The sequence below is a fragment of the Suricata suricatta genome, chromosome 8 (genome assembly GCF_006229205.1).
Source record: "Suricata suricatta isolate VVHF042 chromosome 8, meerkat_22Aug2017_6uvM2_HiC, whole genome shotgun sequence".
Classification (NCBI taxonomy): Eukaryota; Metazoa; Chordata; class Mammalia; order Carnivora; family Herpestidae; genus Suricata; species Suricata suricatta.
Genome location: NC_043707.1, coordinates 113624554 through 113640346, shown reverse-complemented (window position 1 = coordinate 113640346; position 15793 = coordinate 113624554). Strand labels below are relative to the sequence as shown.

The 15793-nt window shown below is 56.9% G+C and overlaps 1 protein-coding gene across 2 annotated transcripts; it reads left to right on the top strand.

Annotated features, from left to right (window-relative positions):
• Positions 1-799: 799 nt before the first annotated feature.
• Positions 800-8690, top strand: ZC3H12A (zinc finger CCCH-type containing 12A). 2 transcript variants are annotated; one of them, XM_029948402.1, is made up of 5 exons: positions 800-1271; positions 5587-5726; positions 6180-6414; positions 6905-7011; positions 7189-8690. In XM_029948402.1, the coding sequence occupies exons 1-5, from the start codon at positions 880-882 to the stop codon at positions 8061-8063; spliced, it is 1749 nt and encodes a 582-aa protein (XP_029804262.1). In that variant the 5' UTR covers positions 800-879; the 3' UTR covers positions 8064-8690. The 2 variants fall into 2 exon arrangements, with proteins under 2 accessions (XP_029804262.1, XP_029804263.1); XM_029948403.1 differs by lacking the exons at positions 800-1271; positions 6180-6414 and having other exon boundaries at positions 5644-5726.
• The last annotated feature ends 7103 nt before the right edge of the window (positions 8691-15793 follow it).

Below are 15793 nucleotides of genomic sequence, written 5' to 3'. Positions count from 1 at the left end.
GGGTCCCGGGGGCGGGTGGGCGGCGCGGGGAGGTCTCCGGCGGGTCCGGAGGGGAAGGACGTGGGGCGGGTCCCTCCGATTTCTCCGGTCCCCGGGAGCCCCTCTAACTTAGCCCAAGTTGGGGGAGCCTCGGGGAGGGGGGGGCTGTAGCCTGGAGGGGGGTCGAGGGGGCGCGGGGCTCGGGGCCGCGACAGCCTCCGCATCAGCCGCGCCCGGCGGCAACTAGAGTTTCCCAGTAACTTTTCTTGCCAGTGGGTCGCCTCGGAAACTTCCCCCGGGCCGGGGTGTCTGGCCGCGGGCCCTGCGCCTCCTTGGCCTGCGCTCCGAGCGCGGGGCGGGCGGAGGCGCTGACCTCAGCGGGGAAGCCCCCGGTACCGCCCCCCCGTGCCCGTCCAACCCCGGGCTTCCATCAGAGAGCCCCGCCCCGCAGCTTTGGGGGCGCGGCGATGTCCTCCGAGGCCTCCCAGGACTTCTGGGTCCTCTGGGTTGCCGCGGGACTAGGGGCGGGGTAGGAGGTGGAGTCAGACAGCCCAAGTTCAAGTCCTTGCGCCACCAGCTAACAGCTGGATGACCTTAAGCAAGTTCTTGATGTCTGTAGCTCAGTTTCATCCTGTATATACAGGGAATGATGACTCCTAGCTGAGACAGCTTTTGAGAGGGTAGGAGGAGGTGACAAGTGCAGAAGGCTTTGCACGTTGCCACCACTGAAGTCACTGAAGTCTCAACTTGTTGGGTAGGATAGGGGCTGGAGAGGGGTAAGAGCCACTCCCATTCTTTAATTCTTGTGGTTGTCCTACAGGAGCTGTGACAGGTGCCTTCCATCAGTCTGAGCTGTGAGTGGCAGGTGGAGAGAGGTCCACTCAGGAAGCCAGGCCCACCATGAGTCTGTGGGAACTTGACAGGTGCAGCTCCCAAGGTACCCCCAAGCCGGTTCAGGAGCCCAGCACTGAGGAGGCATCAGCTGTGGAGCTGCAGATGAAGGTTGATTTCTTCCGGAAGCTAGGCTACTCATCTGCTGAGATCCACAGTGTCCTGCAGAAACTGGGGGTGCAGGCCGACACCAACACGGTGCTGGGCGAGCTGGTCAAACATGGGTCAGCAACCGAGCGGGAGCGCCAGGCCTCTCCGGACCCCTGCACTCAGCTCCCCCTGGTCCCTCGTGGTGGGGGCACCCCCAAGGCTCCCACCCTGGAGCCCTCGCCCCCAGAGGAGAACAAGGAAGGCAGTGACCTAAGGCCTGTGGTCATCGATGGGAGCAATGTGGCCATGAGGTAGGTTTCCTTTCTGGGGCTAAGACCAGGGCCCGTGGCCAGGGATGGTGGCCATGTGTCTCTACTCCGTGGTAAAGAGGCCTTCAGGAAGGAGTTTGACCTGTTTTCACAGACCCATCTCGAGGAAGGGAAAGCCCTTTATTGAGGCTCTATGATGTTCCAAGAGAGTCCCTTAATCTTTATGGCTTCTTGGAAGTGGGTTTGTCAGGAATGTTTTAGGGATGAGAACAGAGGCTCAAAGACGTGCTCGTGGGCTCCATGCTGGTAAGTGGTAGAGCAAGGATTCGAACTCGGGTCCCTTCTGTCTCTAGAGTTCACCTTATGCACCACACACCACGTCTCTCCCTGAAGGCCAGCACTCAATCTCAGTTCCTCTCCTGTGACACAAGGCAGCATGATGTAAGGGCAGTAGACTGTGGGGCCAGCTCGCCCGTGTAGGAGCCACTCACTTGATGTCTGTGAGCTTTATCTCCAGGTCAGTAAGACCTAGCCAACCCCTCCTCAGGTGACATTGGTGAGGAGTGGAGGCAAAGAGCCTGGAGAGAAGCAGAAGCTCAGTAACCCTGGTGCTTAGGGCCTGGGGCCTCTGAAGCCTTGTTGTCCCAGACCTGGACTCCTAAGGAAGTAGGCCCAGGTACTGAGGCCTTTGTTGCTGTGACCAAGAGTGACCTCGAGGACTTGGCTTCCATGGGGCCACGTGGGCAGGTCAGCTGTGACTTGGGCTGTCTCTGCTACAGCTGAACCACCTGGGCCCAGGGGCCTCCCGGGCCAGAGCCAGGACTCCATCCCAGGAAGGTTCCGCTCTCCACGAAGACTGTCACAGGGAATGGGGGCAGGTGAAGGTAGGGGCCATGACTGCCCCTGACCCCAGGGAGCACAGGCCTCCTTTCAACCCTGGCGGTGCCCTCTGGCCCTACTTTCTCCCCGTCCCTCCAAGGTGGTTGCTGAATCAGGGCTGGGTGGGTCTTCACCAGGAAAGTTCCAGTGGTTGTGGACAGGGAGACCCCAGACTTGGGGTAGGGCCTGGGGAGGCTCTTAGGCTGCCAGAGGTGTCTTCCACGTGGGCTGCTTAGGGCTTCAATGCCTGTAGCCCCTCCCATTCCAAGTCAGCTGTAGGGCTGGTCCTGGCCCTGCTCAGTAGGTATTCGGGTGGCCTATTCAGGCCACCTTTGGATCAGTCTTCCCATCTCTGAAATGGGCTGAGCCTAGGTGGGAGGTTGGGTAGAGGTGGCTCCCACATGCTAGTGGCAGCTGGTTACAGTCTAGCTTTGAGCCTTAGGGGTCCCCTCTCAGGCTCCAGCAGCCTGTTGCTGGCGAGAAGCTGCTGAGGTCTGACTTTTTTCCCTGGAGGCTTATGTGGGCTGCGCCTAGCCTAGCCTAGCCTTGGCTGCAGGCCCTGGACTGTCTTCCTACCCGCTCCCTCCCCAGGGGCAGCCATGTGCTCCTTGTGTTTGTATCCTAGCAGGAGGAGGAGGGGCCTGTGAGGGAGGAGGCGGGGGTGGCCCCTGGAGCCAGGCCTGCGAGGCACCGCCTTGGGGGTTTCTGAGCTGGGGCTGTAGCAGGAGGGGAATTCCAGCCTCAAACTTCCTGTCTCAGCTGCTGCTGGGTTCCTGCCCTGCCGCCCCCTCCCCCCCAAGGGCACACAGACCAGCCCCCACCATATGCAAATCGTGGGGAAATTCACCTCTGTTTCCTTCTAAGGGAATTTTTCTCTTCTAGCTGGGCCCAGCCCTGGCAGATCTCTTTACCTGGGTACCCTGGCCTGGCCCTGCCCTCTATCCTAGGGTGGGAGCAGCCAAACTGGAGTCCCTACATCCTCACACATCTTTGCCAGCATCTAGTTAGCCAGGCTTGAGGGGGCCCCGACCTTCTGGGTGAACTGGACTGCCGTGTGGACCAGAGGAGGTCTAGTTTGCCTGTGCCAGCAGCGTTTCCTCCATTTGCAGCAAGGGGGACTAAAGGTAGCTCTAGGGAGGCCTTCCTGGCCTGGCTCTACTTGAGAAACTACCTCATGGGCTCTACTCCTGCCAAGAGCAAGGCTCTCCCTGCCTGCCTCAGGAGTGCTTTAGGGGCTAGGACAGCTGCGGGCAGATTTGTCCCCAGCTTGGGCTTTTGATGCCCAGAGGCCGTACCCTGTCCTTGGAAGCTCTGGTATCCCACCAAGTCCTAGGGCTGGCAGATGCTGGCCTTGGATGGGCCATGTGCACGTATGCACGTGTGTGCAGAAGCAGGTCAGTGGGTGCGTGTGCTGCCTGCTTACCTAAGCCAGGGAGCCAAGCCAGGAAATGATCACATTCCCAATGGGGAGACAGCTGAAGGGCCAGGGAGGGGCCTCGTGAAGACACATCAGGGACCTGATCCACCCTGGAAGGTCACCGAGGCTTTCTCTGAGGCAGTGCCGCGTTTCGAGGGTCCTGAAGAGCAGGAGTTTGCCCGCTGCACCCTTGTCTCTCATTCCCAGCCTGCCCCTGCCTCTTAATGCTTCCTTCAGACTCCGGTTTGGGAGCTTTTCCTTCTGCTCAGTCAGCCTCTCATCTTGCTTTGAGGGTCTGGAACGGCAAACCGATAGCCCCAGATGTGGGTTCAAGGTCTGTCTTCGACCACTAGCTAGTACCTGGGTTTTCTTCACTGTGGCCTTGTAAGGATGAAGACAGGAGGTGTGGGGCTCATCTGGCCCCCAGTAGGGGCTCGGTGCCCACTGACCACCATCCTCCCCCACGGCCAGGGCTGGTGCATTGTACCTTTCTGAGCATCGGCACCCGTGGTGGTTATGAGCACAGGCCCGGGGCTTGCGTCTCCGTTCTGCCACTGCCGCAACCGCTGTGCTCACCAGTTTTCTCATCTGAGTGAAGGGGAAAGGGGCCTTTTAGGATAGCACCCTCCTCAGAGGCTTGCTGATGATTCGCTGTTAAGCAATTTGGTCAGAGCCTGGCCCACAGCCCTCGATACATGTGAACTTTTATTATAAGGCTGGGGGACAGTGGGGAGGCCCCACTACCTGGCAGGGATGAGTGCCGCCTTCAGCTGGACTTTGCCCTCCTCCCCCACAATTTATGGAGACCTTCAGACCCAGGAGCCCCAGCCTATCCCCCAGACGGCCTCCATGCCCCCCAGCTGCCCCACTCCCTCCTTCCCTTCTCTTGGGGCTACTACCCACCCCAAAGCTACCCACAGGATGTGGTCGCCTGTGGACTTACCTCCTTTGTGTAACGTTTATTCTGTTTAATTTCGCCGAGTGTGAGTCTGAGCTGTTCACGGAGGGGTGAATGAGGGCACGGGCTGTTGGGGAGGGAACCATTCAGTGCCCGCAGTCTGGGCCTAGAGCCCTTCACAACACTCAGGATTCCCTGGGGGCCACCTGGGACCTCCACCGTCCTGGACTGTCTCTGGCCTCAAGCAAACAGGAAAGTTATGCCACTGACATGGGCCTTTCTTAAGGAGGCTGCAGAATACCTGGCCCATTTTTCAGTGAAGGAAACTGAGCCAGAGCAAGCTAGCAGCCACTCAGGGCCAGCTTCTGGATCCAGCCACATTTGGATGGGGGTGAAATCAAGTCATCAAATCACAGCCAGGAGGATGCCCATCTCCCAGCCCCCCTGTGAACAGAGAGTCCCTTGGTGGCTCCAAGACCGTCTTTCTGCCTCAGGTCACGCCCTCCCCAGAAGAGTGAGGAAAGGAGAGGGCAGTCCAGGCGTTTGGGGGAATTGGCAGTCTTGGGAGGAAAAGCAGTGCCGTTTCACTTTCAGACTGCAAGGCTCCCAGGTGGCCTCTCCCTACGCAGTGGCTGCTGGCCCGAGTTGGACCATGGATCTTGGCTCCTTCCCCTTCACTTTCCTCAGCCCCAGCCCCTGGGGCTAGTGTAGGACTGAACTTTAATCCGTGTTTAATCCGGAGCAATCTGGTTTCTCTTCTATTAGCTGGGGCTCACCTCCCCACCCCCACCCACAGCCCCGCCCAGCGGGCGAGGGAGGGGTGGTGACTCAGTGTGCCTGTGTGCATCTGTGTCCCTGTGGTCCCAGCACCCCCGGGTGGGGCAGGAACCAGAAGGCTCCTGGAGCCTTTCCCCCACCCCCAGGTGTGTTGCAAGCAGCCTGACCCTCCCCCACATGGGAAGCGGGTGCCGCCAGATTCCTGGGCGTCTCCTCACTGTCGGGAGATGGAACCTCAGGGAAATTCCCCGCTCTGGCCATCCCAGACGCTGTGGGAACCAGCAGGGCGCCCAGGGCAGGGCCCCAGCTCCCTCCTGCCATGGGCTAGGGATGGCATGCCAGCAGCCACCCGCATGACCTGACCCTGCACCCCCTCATCTTCCCAGCCACGGGAATAAGGAGGTGTTCTCCTGCCGGGGCATCCTTCTCGCTGTGAACTGGTTTCTGGAGCGGGGCCACACAGACATCACAGTCTTCGTGCCATCCTGGAGGAAGGAGCAGCCTCGACCCGATGTGCCCATCACAGGTGAGTGGCACCTCTGGAGGACTGGTCTCACTGTCCCAGCAGGGCTTTTCCCCCAAGGAAGCCGCTTTGGGTGTGACTGACAACTTCTGGGCCTCAAGCAGGGACCAATGGGGTTTTGTTTTTTTGTTTTTTTTTTTTTAATATTTCTGTAGTTTTGAGAGAAGGTAAGAGTATGAGCAGGGGAGGGGCGCTGAGAGAGGGGACAGAGGATCTGAAGCAGGCTCCAGGCTCTATGCTGACAGCAGAGATCCCAACGCGGGGCTCGAACTCCCCAACCATGAGATCATGACCTGAGCCGAAGTCGGACGCTTGACCGGCTGAGCTGCCACAGGGACCAGCATTTCTTTTCCTGGCTCCTGCTGCCCTCTGCCCCTTCCTGCCTTGGCGCCCCCGGAGTTCGGAACTCCTGTGCCTGGCCACCCGGGTTGGGCTCTGACCTGTGCCGCCCCCCAGACCAGCACATTCTGCGAGAGCTGGAGAAGAAGAAGATCCTGGTGTTCACCCCGTCGCGCCGCGTGGGCGGCAAGCGCGTGGTGTGCTACGATGACCGATTCATCGTGAAGCTGGCTTACGAGTCCGATGGGGTTGTGGTCTCCAACGACACGTACCGGGACCTCCAGAGTGAGCGGCAGGAGTGGAAGCGCTTCATCGAGGAGCGGCTGCTCATGTACTCCTTCGTCAACGACAAGTACGCGCGTGACACTCGGGCCCAGGGCCCCAGGGGAGAAGCCACCTGTGTCCCCTGGCATGGGGCCTGGCTGTGGGCTGGGGCCACATCCTTGCATCCAGGCAGTTTTGGGAGTGAGAGGGGCTCGCCACCAGGTAAAAGGGACCAGGCTGGGCCAGGGCGTCTTACTGTGGAGATGCAGAAGCTTCTGTGATAGGATCTGCTCTGAGGTTCCCAGCACCCAGTCTCTGGCCAGAGGCCAGCAGACAGATGCAGCCTTGGGTTCAAATTTTGAGGTTGCTGGCCTCCCTGCTCCCTCAGAGAATGGCCAGCAAGAGAGCTGCCCTGATGGGGTCCTCCTCCCCTCCCATGGGGCATCCCCACCCTGGACCCCGAGATGTACTGCAGGACCAACACCAGTTTTAGGAGCTGCCCTCCCTCCTGGTGAAGCCTGCCTTCCACCTGCTCAACACCGAGAAGCCTCCCTTCATGCCTCCCACTTACTCTGCAGGTTCATGCCCCCCGATGACCCCTTGGGCCGTCACGGGCCAAGCCTGGACAACTTCCTGCGGAAGAAGCCGCTCACGGCCGAGCACCGGAAGCAGCCGTGTCCCTATGGTAAGAGACCCAGCTGCCCCCTCACCCCTTCCCCTTCCTCCCTCATCCAAGTTGGCCCCAGGCCCGGAAGTGCTTCTCCCCGAGGCCACTGAGCCCCAAGCTTCCCGTGCCCCACCTTTCCCCCTCACAGCCCTCTTCTGGGGCCCCCCTGCTTAGAGACCCCGTACTCTTTTCCAGGGAGGAAGTGCACCTATGGGATCAAGTGCCGGTTCTTCCACCCAGAGCGGCCCAGCCGCCCCCAGCGATCTGTGGCTGATGAGCTCCGTGCCAGTGCCCTCCTTCCACCCTCGAGGGCCCCGAGCAAGGACAAAGGTGGCCGGCGGCCTTCACCTTCGGCCCAGCCCGGCTCTCGGCCAGCAGAGCATGAGCAGGGCAGCCTGGATGGGAAGAAGCCGGGAGCCCAGGCATCACCGGGGCTGCCCCGAGAGGGTCCAACGCAGACCTTCGCCCCAGCGGGCAGGAGCCTTCCACCCAGCGGGCGCAGTGGCAGCAGCTTTGGGCCTGCAGACTGGTTCCCGCAGACGCAGGATTCTCTCCCGTACTCCTCCCAGGAGTGCCTGGACTCAGGCATCGGCTCCCTGGAGAGCCAGATGTCAGAACTATGGGGGGTTCGAGGAGGTGGCCCTGGAGATGCTGGCCCACCTCGGGGCCCTTATGCCGGCTATGGCCCTTATGGGGCCGAGCTCCCTGCAGCTACAACCTTCCCGACCTTCGGACGGGCCATGGGTGCTGGCCACTTCAGTGTCCCTGCTGACTACGCCCCGCCACCAGCTGCCTTCCCACCCCGAGAGTACTGGTCCGAGCCCTACCAGCTGCCCCCACCCACGCCGGTCCTGCCCGAGCGGCCAGTGCCAGGTCCCGGGGCTGACCGAGGCCCATGGGCGGGGGCTGGGAGCCTAGCCAAGGAGCGAGCCAGTGTGTACACCAAGCTGTGCGGGGTTTTCCCCCCACACCTGGTGGAGGCCGTCATGGGACGCTTCCCGCAGCTCCTGGACCCACAGCGGCTGGCGGCTGAGATTCTTTCTTACCAGCCCGGGCACCCCAGTGAGTGACCCCGCTGGGCCGCTGCCATCCCTGAGACTGGACAGAGGGAGGATTCAAGTAGGGAAGGGAACCCATAAACCAAAGATACTGTAGGATTGGTTCTGGCCCGCCAGGCGCCTGTAGCCGAGCGGGGCAGGAGCGATCACCCTGTTGATGCACATTGTGTCTGTAGTTTAAGGCGACGCCGCCGTGAAGGCGTCAGTCCGTGGCTGAAGCCCAAACCCTCCTTTCTCTCAGAGGGCGGGGAGGGGGTGGTGGGGAGCAGAGGCCTGGGCTGGGGGCCCTGTGCACAGCCCCCCACCTCTACTCCGTCCCTGGGATGCCAGCCTCCGCTGGCTAGTTAGGCACCGTGTGCCTGCCCTGCAAGGGCCCCTCCTGTATGCCAATGAGGCCTCCTCCGTGCTCTCACAGGGCACCGGGCTTCATGTTAGTAAGCAAGATGCTTCTTATAACCCACCTTCGCAGCACCCTTGCCCCCACCCGGGGGTTCAGGGGCCCTTGCCCCCACCGTCTCTTCCCTTCCTTCCATACTCAGAGTCATCTCACCCTTCCCCGAAGGTGTAATGTTCAATATTTTAAGTGTATGTCCTTGCTCTCCCTAACACGTCAATAAAGTACAATGTGAGCTCCTTTAAGAGAGGATGGTCTTTGCTCAATGGAAGGTCTGCAGGTGGGCACCTGACCCAAAGTGCTCAGACTCTTGGGGGACAGAGGCTTCCTTTACTGAGGCCTTGAGAGAAGGCAGTGGGGGGTGGGGGGACACAGGCAGGGGTGGAAGGGATTGGGCTGTTCCCCTTTTCTGTCCTGTGATGGGAGCCAAGGACAGAAAACCATCTGGCTGAGAATAGGGCTTCCAGGAGCGTTTGGGAGAGAAGGGGGTGGGGAAGCCCTTGGGTGCTCAGCTTTTCCCAGATACCGCTGTGTTCTAGAGGTGGAGTCACCCAGCAGAGCAGGGGGTGCTGGGGTAACCTCCAAGCGGGAGGCAAGGGGTTCTGGTCCCAAACGCAAGAACTGGCTCTGCTACCAATGAGGTCACCTGGGGCAAGTGACCACCCCACTCTGGGTCTCCTCATCTGTAATGTGGGGGTAATAAGGGTACCCACCTAACAGGAGGGTAGGGAGTACACAAGAGCATGCATGTTGAGTGCATGACCCAATGCCTGGCACCTAGTAAATGCTCATTAAAGGGCCTCTGGCATTGTTGTCTGTGGGCTGTGTTCACCTCACCATCTCAACCTTCTTATCTGCCCCTAGAAGGAAGGAAGCCAGCCCGGAATATATTTTTTTTTCATCTTTTTCCCCCAGATAAATAAATGAGATATAAATGTTAAATATTTATTTTTGAAAAAAAAATTTTAATGTTTATTTTTGAGAGAGAGAGAGCATGCAAGCGGAGGAGGGGCAGAGAGAGAGAGAGAGACACACACACACACACACACACACACACACACACACACACAGAGAATCCAAAGCAGGCTCTGGACTCTGAGCTGTCAGCACAGAGCCTGATGCAGGGCTCGAACCCATGACAGTGACATCATGACCTGAGCCGAAGTTGGACCCTTAACCAATTGAGCCATCCAGGCGCCCCTAAACATTAAACATTTCATGTGAAAAGCTAGGCTGTCAAATGATCTCCAAACAAACACCATCAGCAGGGCAAGATGGAAAAATACAGTTTGAATAATTCTATATTTGGACATCGCACCTAATTTGTACTTATTGTTTATGAAGCTTTTATAGTATCTGTATTTTTTTTAGAAACTGCTTTAGCTCAGAACAGCTGTGCAGCCTGTCGAGGCAGAGATTACACTGGCGATCTCCTTGCACATTAGGCCCCCCACTCGTTCCTTCACCCTGGACATTCTTTAGAAGCCTGCACTGGGCAGGAACCCAGGCACAAGGTGGGAAGGATCTCAGCAAACATTATCTCGAAGCCTCCACATGGGCTCTTAAGGCGCCCCGTGCGCATTGCTTCCAGCCTCTTTTCGAAGGTTTTAATCTGTGCAAAGACATGTCACTGACTTATTTACAAACTATTTTTTTTTTCCAATCAAGTACTGTACTCCAAGATAAAGGGCTATGTTTATGGGCCTCTGTTTCTTTGTATGGAGCAGGAAGCTAAAAGACCAGCCTGTCCACTTCATTATCAGGCACTGGCAATGCGGAGCGCTTTGCCCAAGGTCCCAGACAGGAGGACAGGCTGGAGCTGGCCCTCGAATGTGGGGCCCCTGGCTCCGCACACCTGAAGAAGGAATGCCCCTGAGACACTGGATTGCAGCAACTCTTAGGCCCGAGAGGGTACGGGCAGGGAGGTGCCTTCAGCCCCGCACCTCACCCCCGTTAGGTGTCCAGCGTCCACACGGGCATCCCCCCAGCATGGCTGCGAGACGTTCAGCAGTGAGTGCCCCAGCAGCCTCACCCGCCAAGCCCCCTCTGTCTGTATATCGTGGAGCACGAAGCCCGTGAGGCCGTAGCAGTGGCCGTGATGGAAAAGCCGGGTGCCTGCACCCCTCTTCTCACCCTACCAGCCAGCTGTCCGTAGACGTGAGGGCTCACGTGTGGTCCTTGACTGGAGCTGAAAACTCTTGGTGACTTCCTGCTTGAGCTTTTGAGGGGCGGGGGAAGGGTCCTACAGGCAGCAGGTCCAGGCCAGGGTGGCTCATGTCAGAAGGCCCTGCTGGCTTGATGACAGGCACCTACCAGGATGGCAGGGCCCTCGAGGCAGGTGCCAGCTGAGGCCAGGCTCCGGTGAGGATTGAGTCAGTCAGGTCCCTGATGGCCTGTCCTTGCATCCAGCTCGGCTTCGCCCACCATGCAGGGCCTAGAGCTGCCCCCCCAGGGCCTCTTTATGAATCTGGCTGCCAGGCCCAATACTCCAGGACGTTCCTTTACCACGACTCGGGCTGTAACTGCGAAGTGCTCCACACAGCCTCCTGCCCTGCCGGCTGAAGCACCTTTCTTCACAAGGCCTCAGCGTTCCCACCTGTAAAAGGGGCACAATGATGCCTGCATCCCTGTAGGCCAACGAGAGGACACCTCAGTTCGTGTGGTGCCAGCCGTGTGGCCCCGGATGCCTCACTTCCCTCAGCTCCCTAGCTTGCCTCACAAGACAGTTGTAAGGTTCCCACAGGCTTGCGGGAAGGAGAGGGTGGCAGGGCAGCAACTAATCCTGAGGCAGAAGTTCAAGCCACCGAGGGGTGGAGAGGATCAAAGTCAGGTGGCTGCCTGTGTCCTTTCCTCCACCGCCTTCCTGGTTCTAGGAGCCCAGACTCTGGTGGGGAAACCAGCGAGTATGCAAATCCCTGCATTGTTGGGAAATGATCCTGGGGAGCTCCCAGAGGCTGGCCTCCAGCCAGCCCTTCCCGAACCCCCTCCCCCGGGTCCCCCACCTCACCCTGGGGTTCTCACCAGCAGAGTCTCCTTGCAAGCTGTCTCAGGGCAGGCTAACCCTGCTGGGGGCACAGGGTGACTCCAGAAGCCTTAGTCTCCCTGGCACAGAGTGACCTTGCCCCAAACGAACAGATGGGGTCCCTGCCCATTCCGCCCCGTCCCACTTTGTTAGCCCGAGGAAAACCCAGTGGTCCCTGAAGAGCTGGGGAACTTCAGCCCGGAGCAGGAGAGGTCCAAGGCCCCAGGAGAGTAGAGGCTCCAGGGGAGTAGCTGGCTCCCCGGACTCCCCACCTCCCGTGCTGCTAACGCCTCAGACATTGCTGGTCTCCCTCAGGATGCTGTGGGGCAGCGGCTGAGAAGAGGCCACCATTGACCATGCAGCTGCCACTTCCTTCCCCCATGTCTCCTCCCCTACAGAGGACAGCCCCCCCACCCCACCCAGAATGAAGGGGGTGGGCAGGCCTCCATCAGAGAAACACAAATCTAGGAGGTGGGGGTGGGGCCACCAGCCGGAGCCCTAGGCCCAGCTGGTCCCTGGGGGCTCCTGCCCCCCAAACAAGGCAGTCTCAGGACCCTAGCCCTCTTCCTCTAGGGCTTCTCAAATCTCCTGCTCATTTCCCCCCCTAGACCATAGCAGAGTGGGTGGAGTAGAGAGTGGTGAGTAAGAGCTTGTTCAGGGGACCTCCTTGTTCATGGGAAGGGTGTGGGAGATTTGGCTGAAAAAGACAGGAAGTAAAGCCCTACAATTAAGGAAACTCAAGCCATCCCAGGCCAGGGTATGTAAATCCTTCCAGCTAGTTCCTGGATGAGGAGGCGGCCCCAGGCTGTCAGCCTAGGATGTGGCCTCCTGAAGCCCATCTCAAGGCAGCAGCCGGCCATGTCGAGTTGTCCACCCATTTAAGAAATGGCTGCAAAACCAGGTGGAAGGAAAGGATCAGGCAACGCAGACCCACCCACACTGACTCAGCACCTTGCTGGGTCTGGGGAGGGTCCAACGGCTCTGATTCTGGCTGCTCTCCAGAGAAGAGCCCCACTGGAGGCCAGGGGTGCTCCTGCTGCTCTGCCTGCCACCTGCTGGCACCTCCTGGTATGAGTGTCTGTGCAGCAGGGGCGGCTTGGCCCTCACACCCACCGGCACTGGACCGAACAAAACGCAGAGACAAGCATCTTCAATAGGATCTGAAAACAAGGATCTAAAGAGAGTAATATGGAAAGTGCTGAGACAAAAATGGGAATACTTTTTTTTTAATACTTTTTTTTCTTTCTTTTTGGTAATACTGATTTTTGGGAGACCGCAAGTTGGGGAGGGGCAGAGAGAGGGGGACAGAGGATCCTAAGCAGGCTCTGTGCTGACAGGCGGCAGTGAGCAGATGTGAGGCCCAGACTCGTGAACTGTGAGATCATGACCTGAGCCAAAGTCAGATTGAACCACCCAGGTTCCCCTTCTCTTTTTTTTTTTTTAATTTTTATTTTTATGTAAGCTCTACACCCAATGCAGGGCTTGAACTCATGACCCTGAGATCAGGAGTCAGGTCTACCAACTGAGGCAGCCAGGTGCCCCCCTCAATGGGAATTTTTAATGGCATCTGTGGCTCCAGCGTGCAAAGCAACACCAGAGGTCACAGTCACACCTTCTACAAAACTGAAAGCTCCAGCAAATTTCAGCTGCTATGGGTGACAAACTACCCAAGAAAAATCCTCAGGAACTGGAGGGATAAGGAAAGGAAATGGAGAAAAAATACAAGTATTCATATTTAAAACGTGACTGGGGGATCCGTGTTTGAAACCCTTGCCACATTCTCTACGGCTCAGCAATCCCACCGCTGAGAATCATATTTGCAAAATGTAAGGCGCCCAAAATGGCAAAAGAGGAAAAAAAGAGTGTTCGTGCCGTCATGACTGGTTACGTGAATTTTGGTGTGAGCATATAAAGGAGTGTGAAGTAGCCGACAGGAACGAGGCAGCTGCATTTATAGAACACTTTCTAAACTGTGTTACTAGACGAAAAACGTATGCTACCATTTTCGTGAAAGCCACGGGCATGTGTGTGAATGAGCTCCTTTGGAAGGACACGCAAGGAACTGCCTCTGGGAAGGACAGCTGGTTGTTGGGGGACAGGTGGACCAACTTTTTCCCTTGACCCTACTCCAGAACGATTTGAATGTATGTCGTTTGCATGTATTAGGTATTCAAATGAAATATTTAAAGCCTGAGGAGGGTACGGAAGTCAGTTATGGGGCTGGGGGTGGGGACCTGAGGAGGGTGAGTCTGGCCAGGGAAGGGGGGTGTCCCTAGTTTATTCTTGCACACTAACAGTCAACACTTAGAGCGAACATACCCCCACCCCTGCATGCTGTTAGATCATGACAACTGGCCACTTTGAAGATCAAAATGGTTGAATGTCAGCAATTGTTTGCGGCTCAACTGGACATTTATTTATGTTATCTATATACTAATGAATATTTACGTAGAACACATTGAGTGAGGACTAAAAAAGGCTGAACCAGAAAATAAATACACATCGCAGGCTGGATATGTTCTTCCCACCTGCCGTGGGCCATCCTCCATACCCTTTTTCTGGGGGAACCACCGCCCTGCGCTGTGATCAGAATTCACACTACCGCCTGTCTTAGCAGTGAAAACTTTTACTCTGCAGGGGCGCCTGGGTGGCTCAGGTCATGACCTCGCGGTTCCTGAGTTCGAGCCCCGCGTCGGGCTCTGTGCTGACAGCTCAGAGCCTGGAGCCTGCTTCAGATTCTGTGTCTCCCTCTCTCTCTCTGACCCTCCCTTGCTCACACTGTCTCTCTTTCTTTCTCTCAAAAATAAAAATAAAACACTAAAAAAACCTTATACTCTGCAGAAGCAGTTTTCCAAACAAAGTGAAAACGGTTTCATATCATGAAGCTTACCGCTTAGAAAACTCAGATACGAGAACGTTTACATGAACACAGGAATGAGAAGCCCCATTCCCTCCCACTCTCTGCGTCTTCCGTGCACACCACCTCCCAGGCATCCAGGAGGACTCCAGTCCTGGGGGGGAGTCCACGGGCACAAAGAAGCATGAGTGCTCTCTCCACACTGCTTCAGAGGTGCATTTTTACACGTAGTCATTAATGCCTCAGTCATTTGGAGTGAGGCTGAGGGGCAGAGCAGTCAGAATAAAAGTTTGGCCATTTTCCTACTTATTTCAGTTCCCTTGTTCGCCGTATGGGTCAAGATGTCGACCACACTCTCTATGGAATATTTACAGAGTGTTTTGGAGCACCCAAGGGCTCAATTTGTGAAAGCACTCGGAAGGCACCCAAGACACGCACGCCGGCTCTGAAAACCTGTGCACTCAGCTCGTATGGGCCGGGTCTGGACTTGGAGCGCTTCCCTCAGGCCCCGAAGAGCTTTCCAGCTTTCACTTGGTTGGGTTGCCCCTGCTCTCCATCTTCAACTTGTGGGTCTGATGCTGTTGAGAACATTGTGAGTCTCAACAAACTATTCCCTCAGCCCGTGGAAGAGCATACTTGAGACTCCCTAGCGAGCTCTGTACACACGCCGTCCTCCCAGGAGGAGACATAAAATACAACTACCAAATGCCTGAGTTTTTTAAAATGTCTTGTAAACTACCCAAAGAAGCAAAAGGACAATCTCTTCCCAAGTGGAGATGACAAGGCAAAGGCCTAAGGCAAAATACAATTATAAACTCAAGTAACCTGGTGAAGATCTGTCTGGAAGCCCCACTCAGGGGTCCTGGCAGCTGTTCTGGGTCCGGGGTCACCGGTCCGGTGTATGTTTGTTGGACAAACGGAGTTAATAAGCAGTGTTACAAATATCACAAGCATGGGAAGCAGGATCTCTTGGGTTTCTTCCCTAAGCCTTGCCGATCTGGAGAACGTAAGCAGTCTCTCAGGACTTAAGTTTCTTCAGTCTGTGGCCAGCCTTCAGGACAACTGGGAGGTCCCCCAATCAATGATTAAAACTTTACAGAGAAAAATAAGTATAGGGGCGCCTAGGTGGTTCTGAAAGTTGAGCGTCTGACTTTGGCTCAGGTCATGATCTCACTGTTCATGGGTTCGAGCCCCACATCAGGCTTTGTGCTGACAGCTCAGAGCCTGCTTTGGATTCTCTGTCTTCCTTTCTCTCCGCCCCTCCCCTGCTCGTGATCTCTCTCTCTCTTTCTCAAAAATAAATAAGCATTAAAAAATTTTTTTTAAAGTATAAAGGAAGCAGTCTGCCTCTAACCATGATTATATATACACGTGTGTATTCACATACACGGGTTATGCTTCTAAATAATACATCTTTTTAATAAAGCGCAATCCGATTCTGTCTCCAGCAAATTCAAACTAGGAGAGTC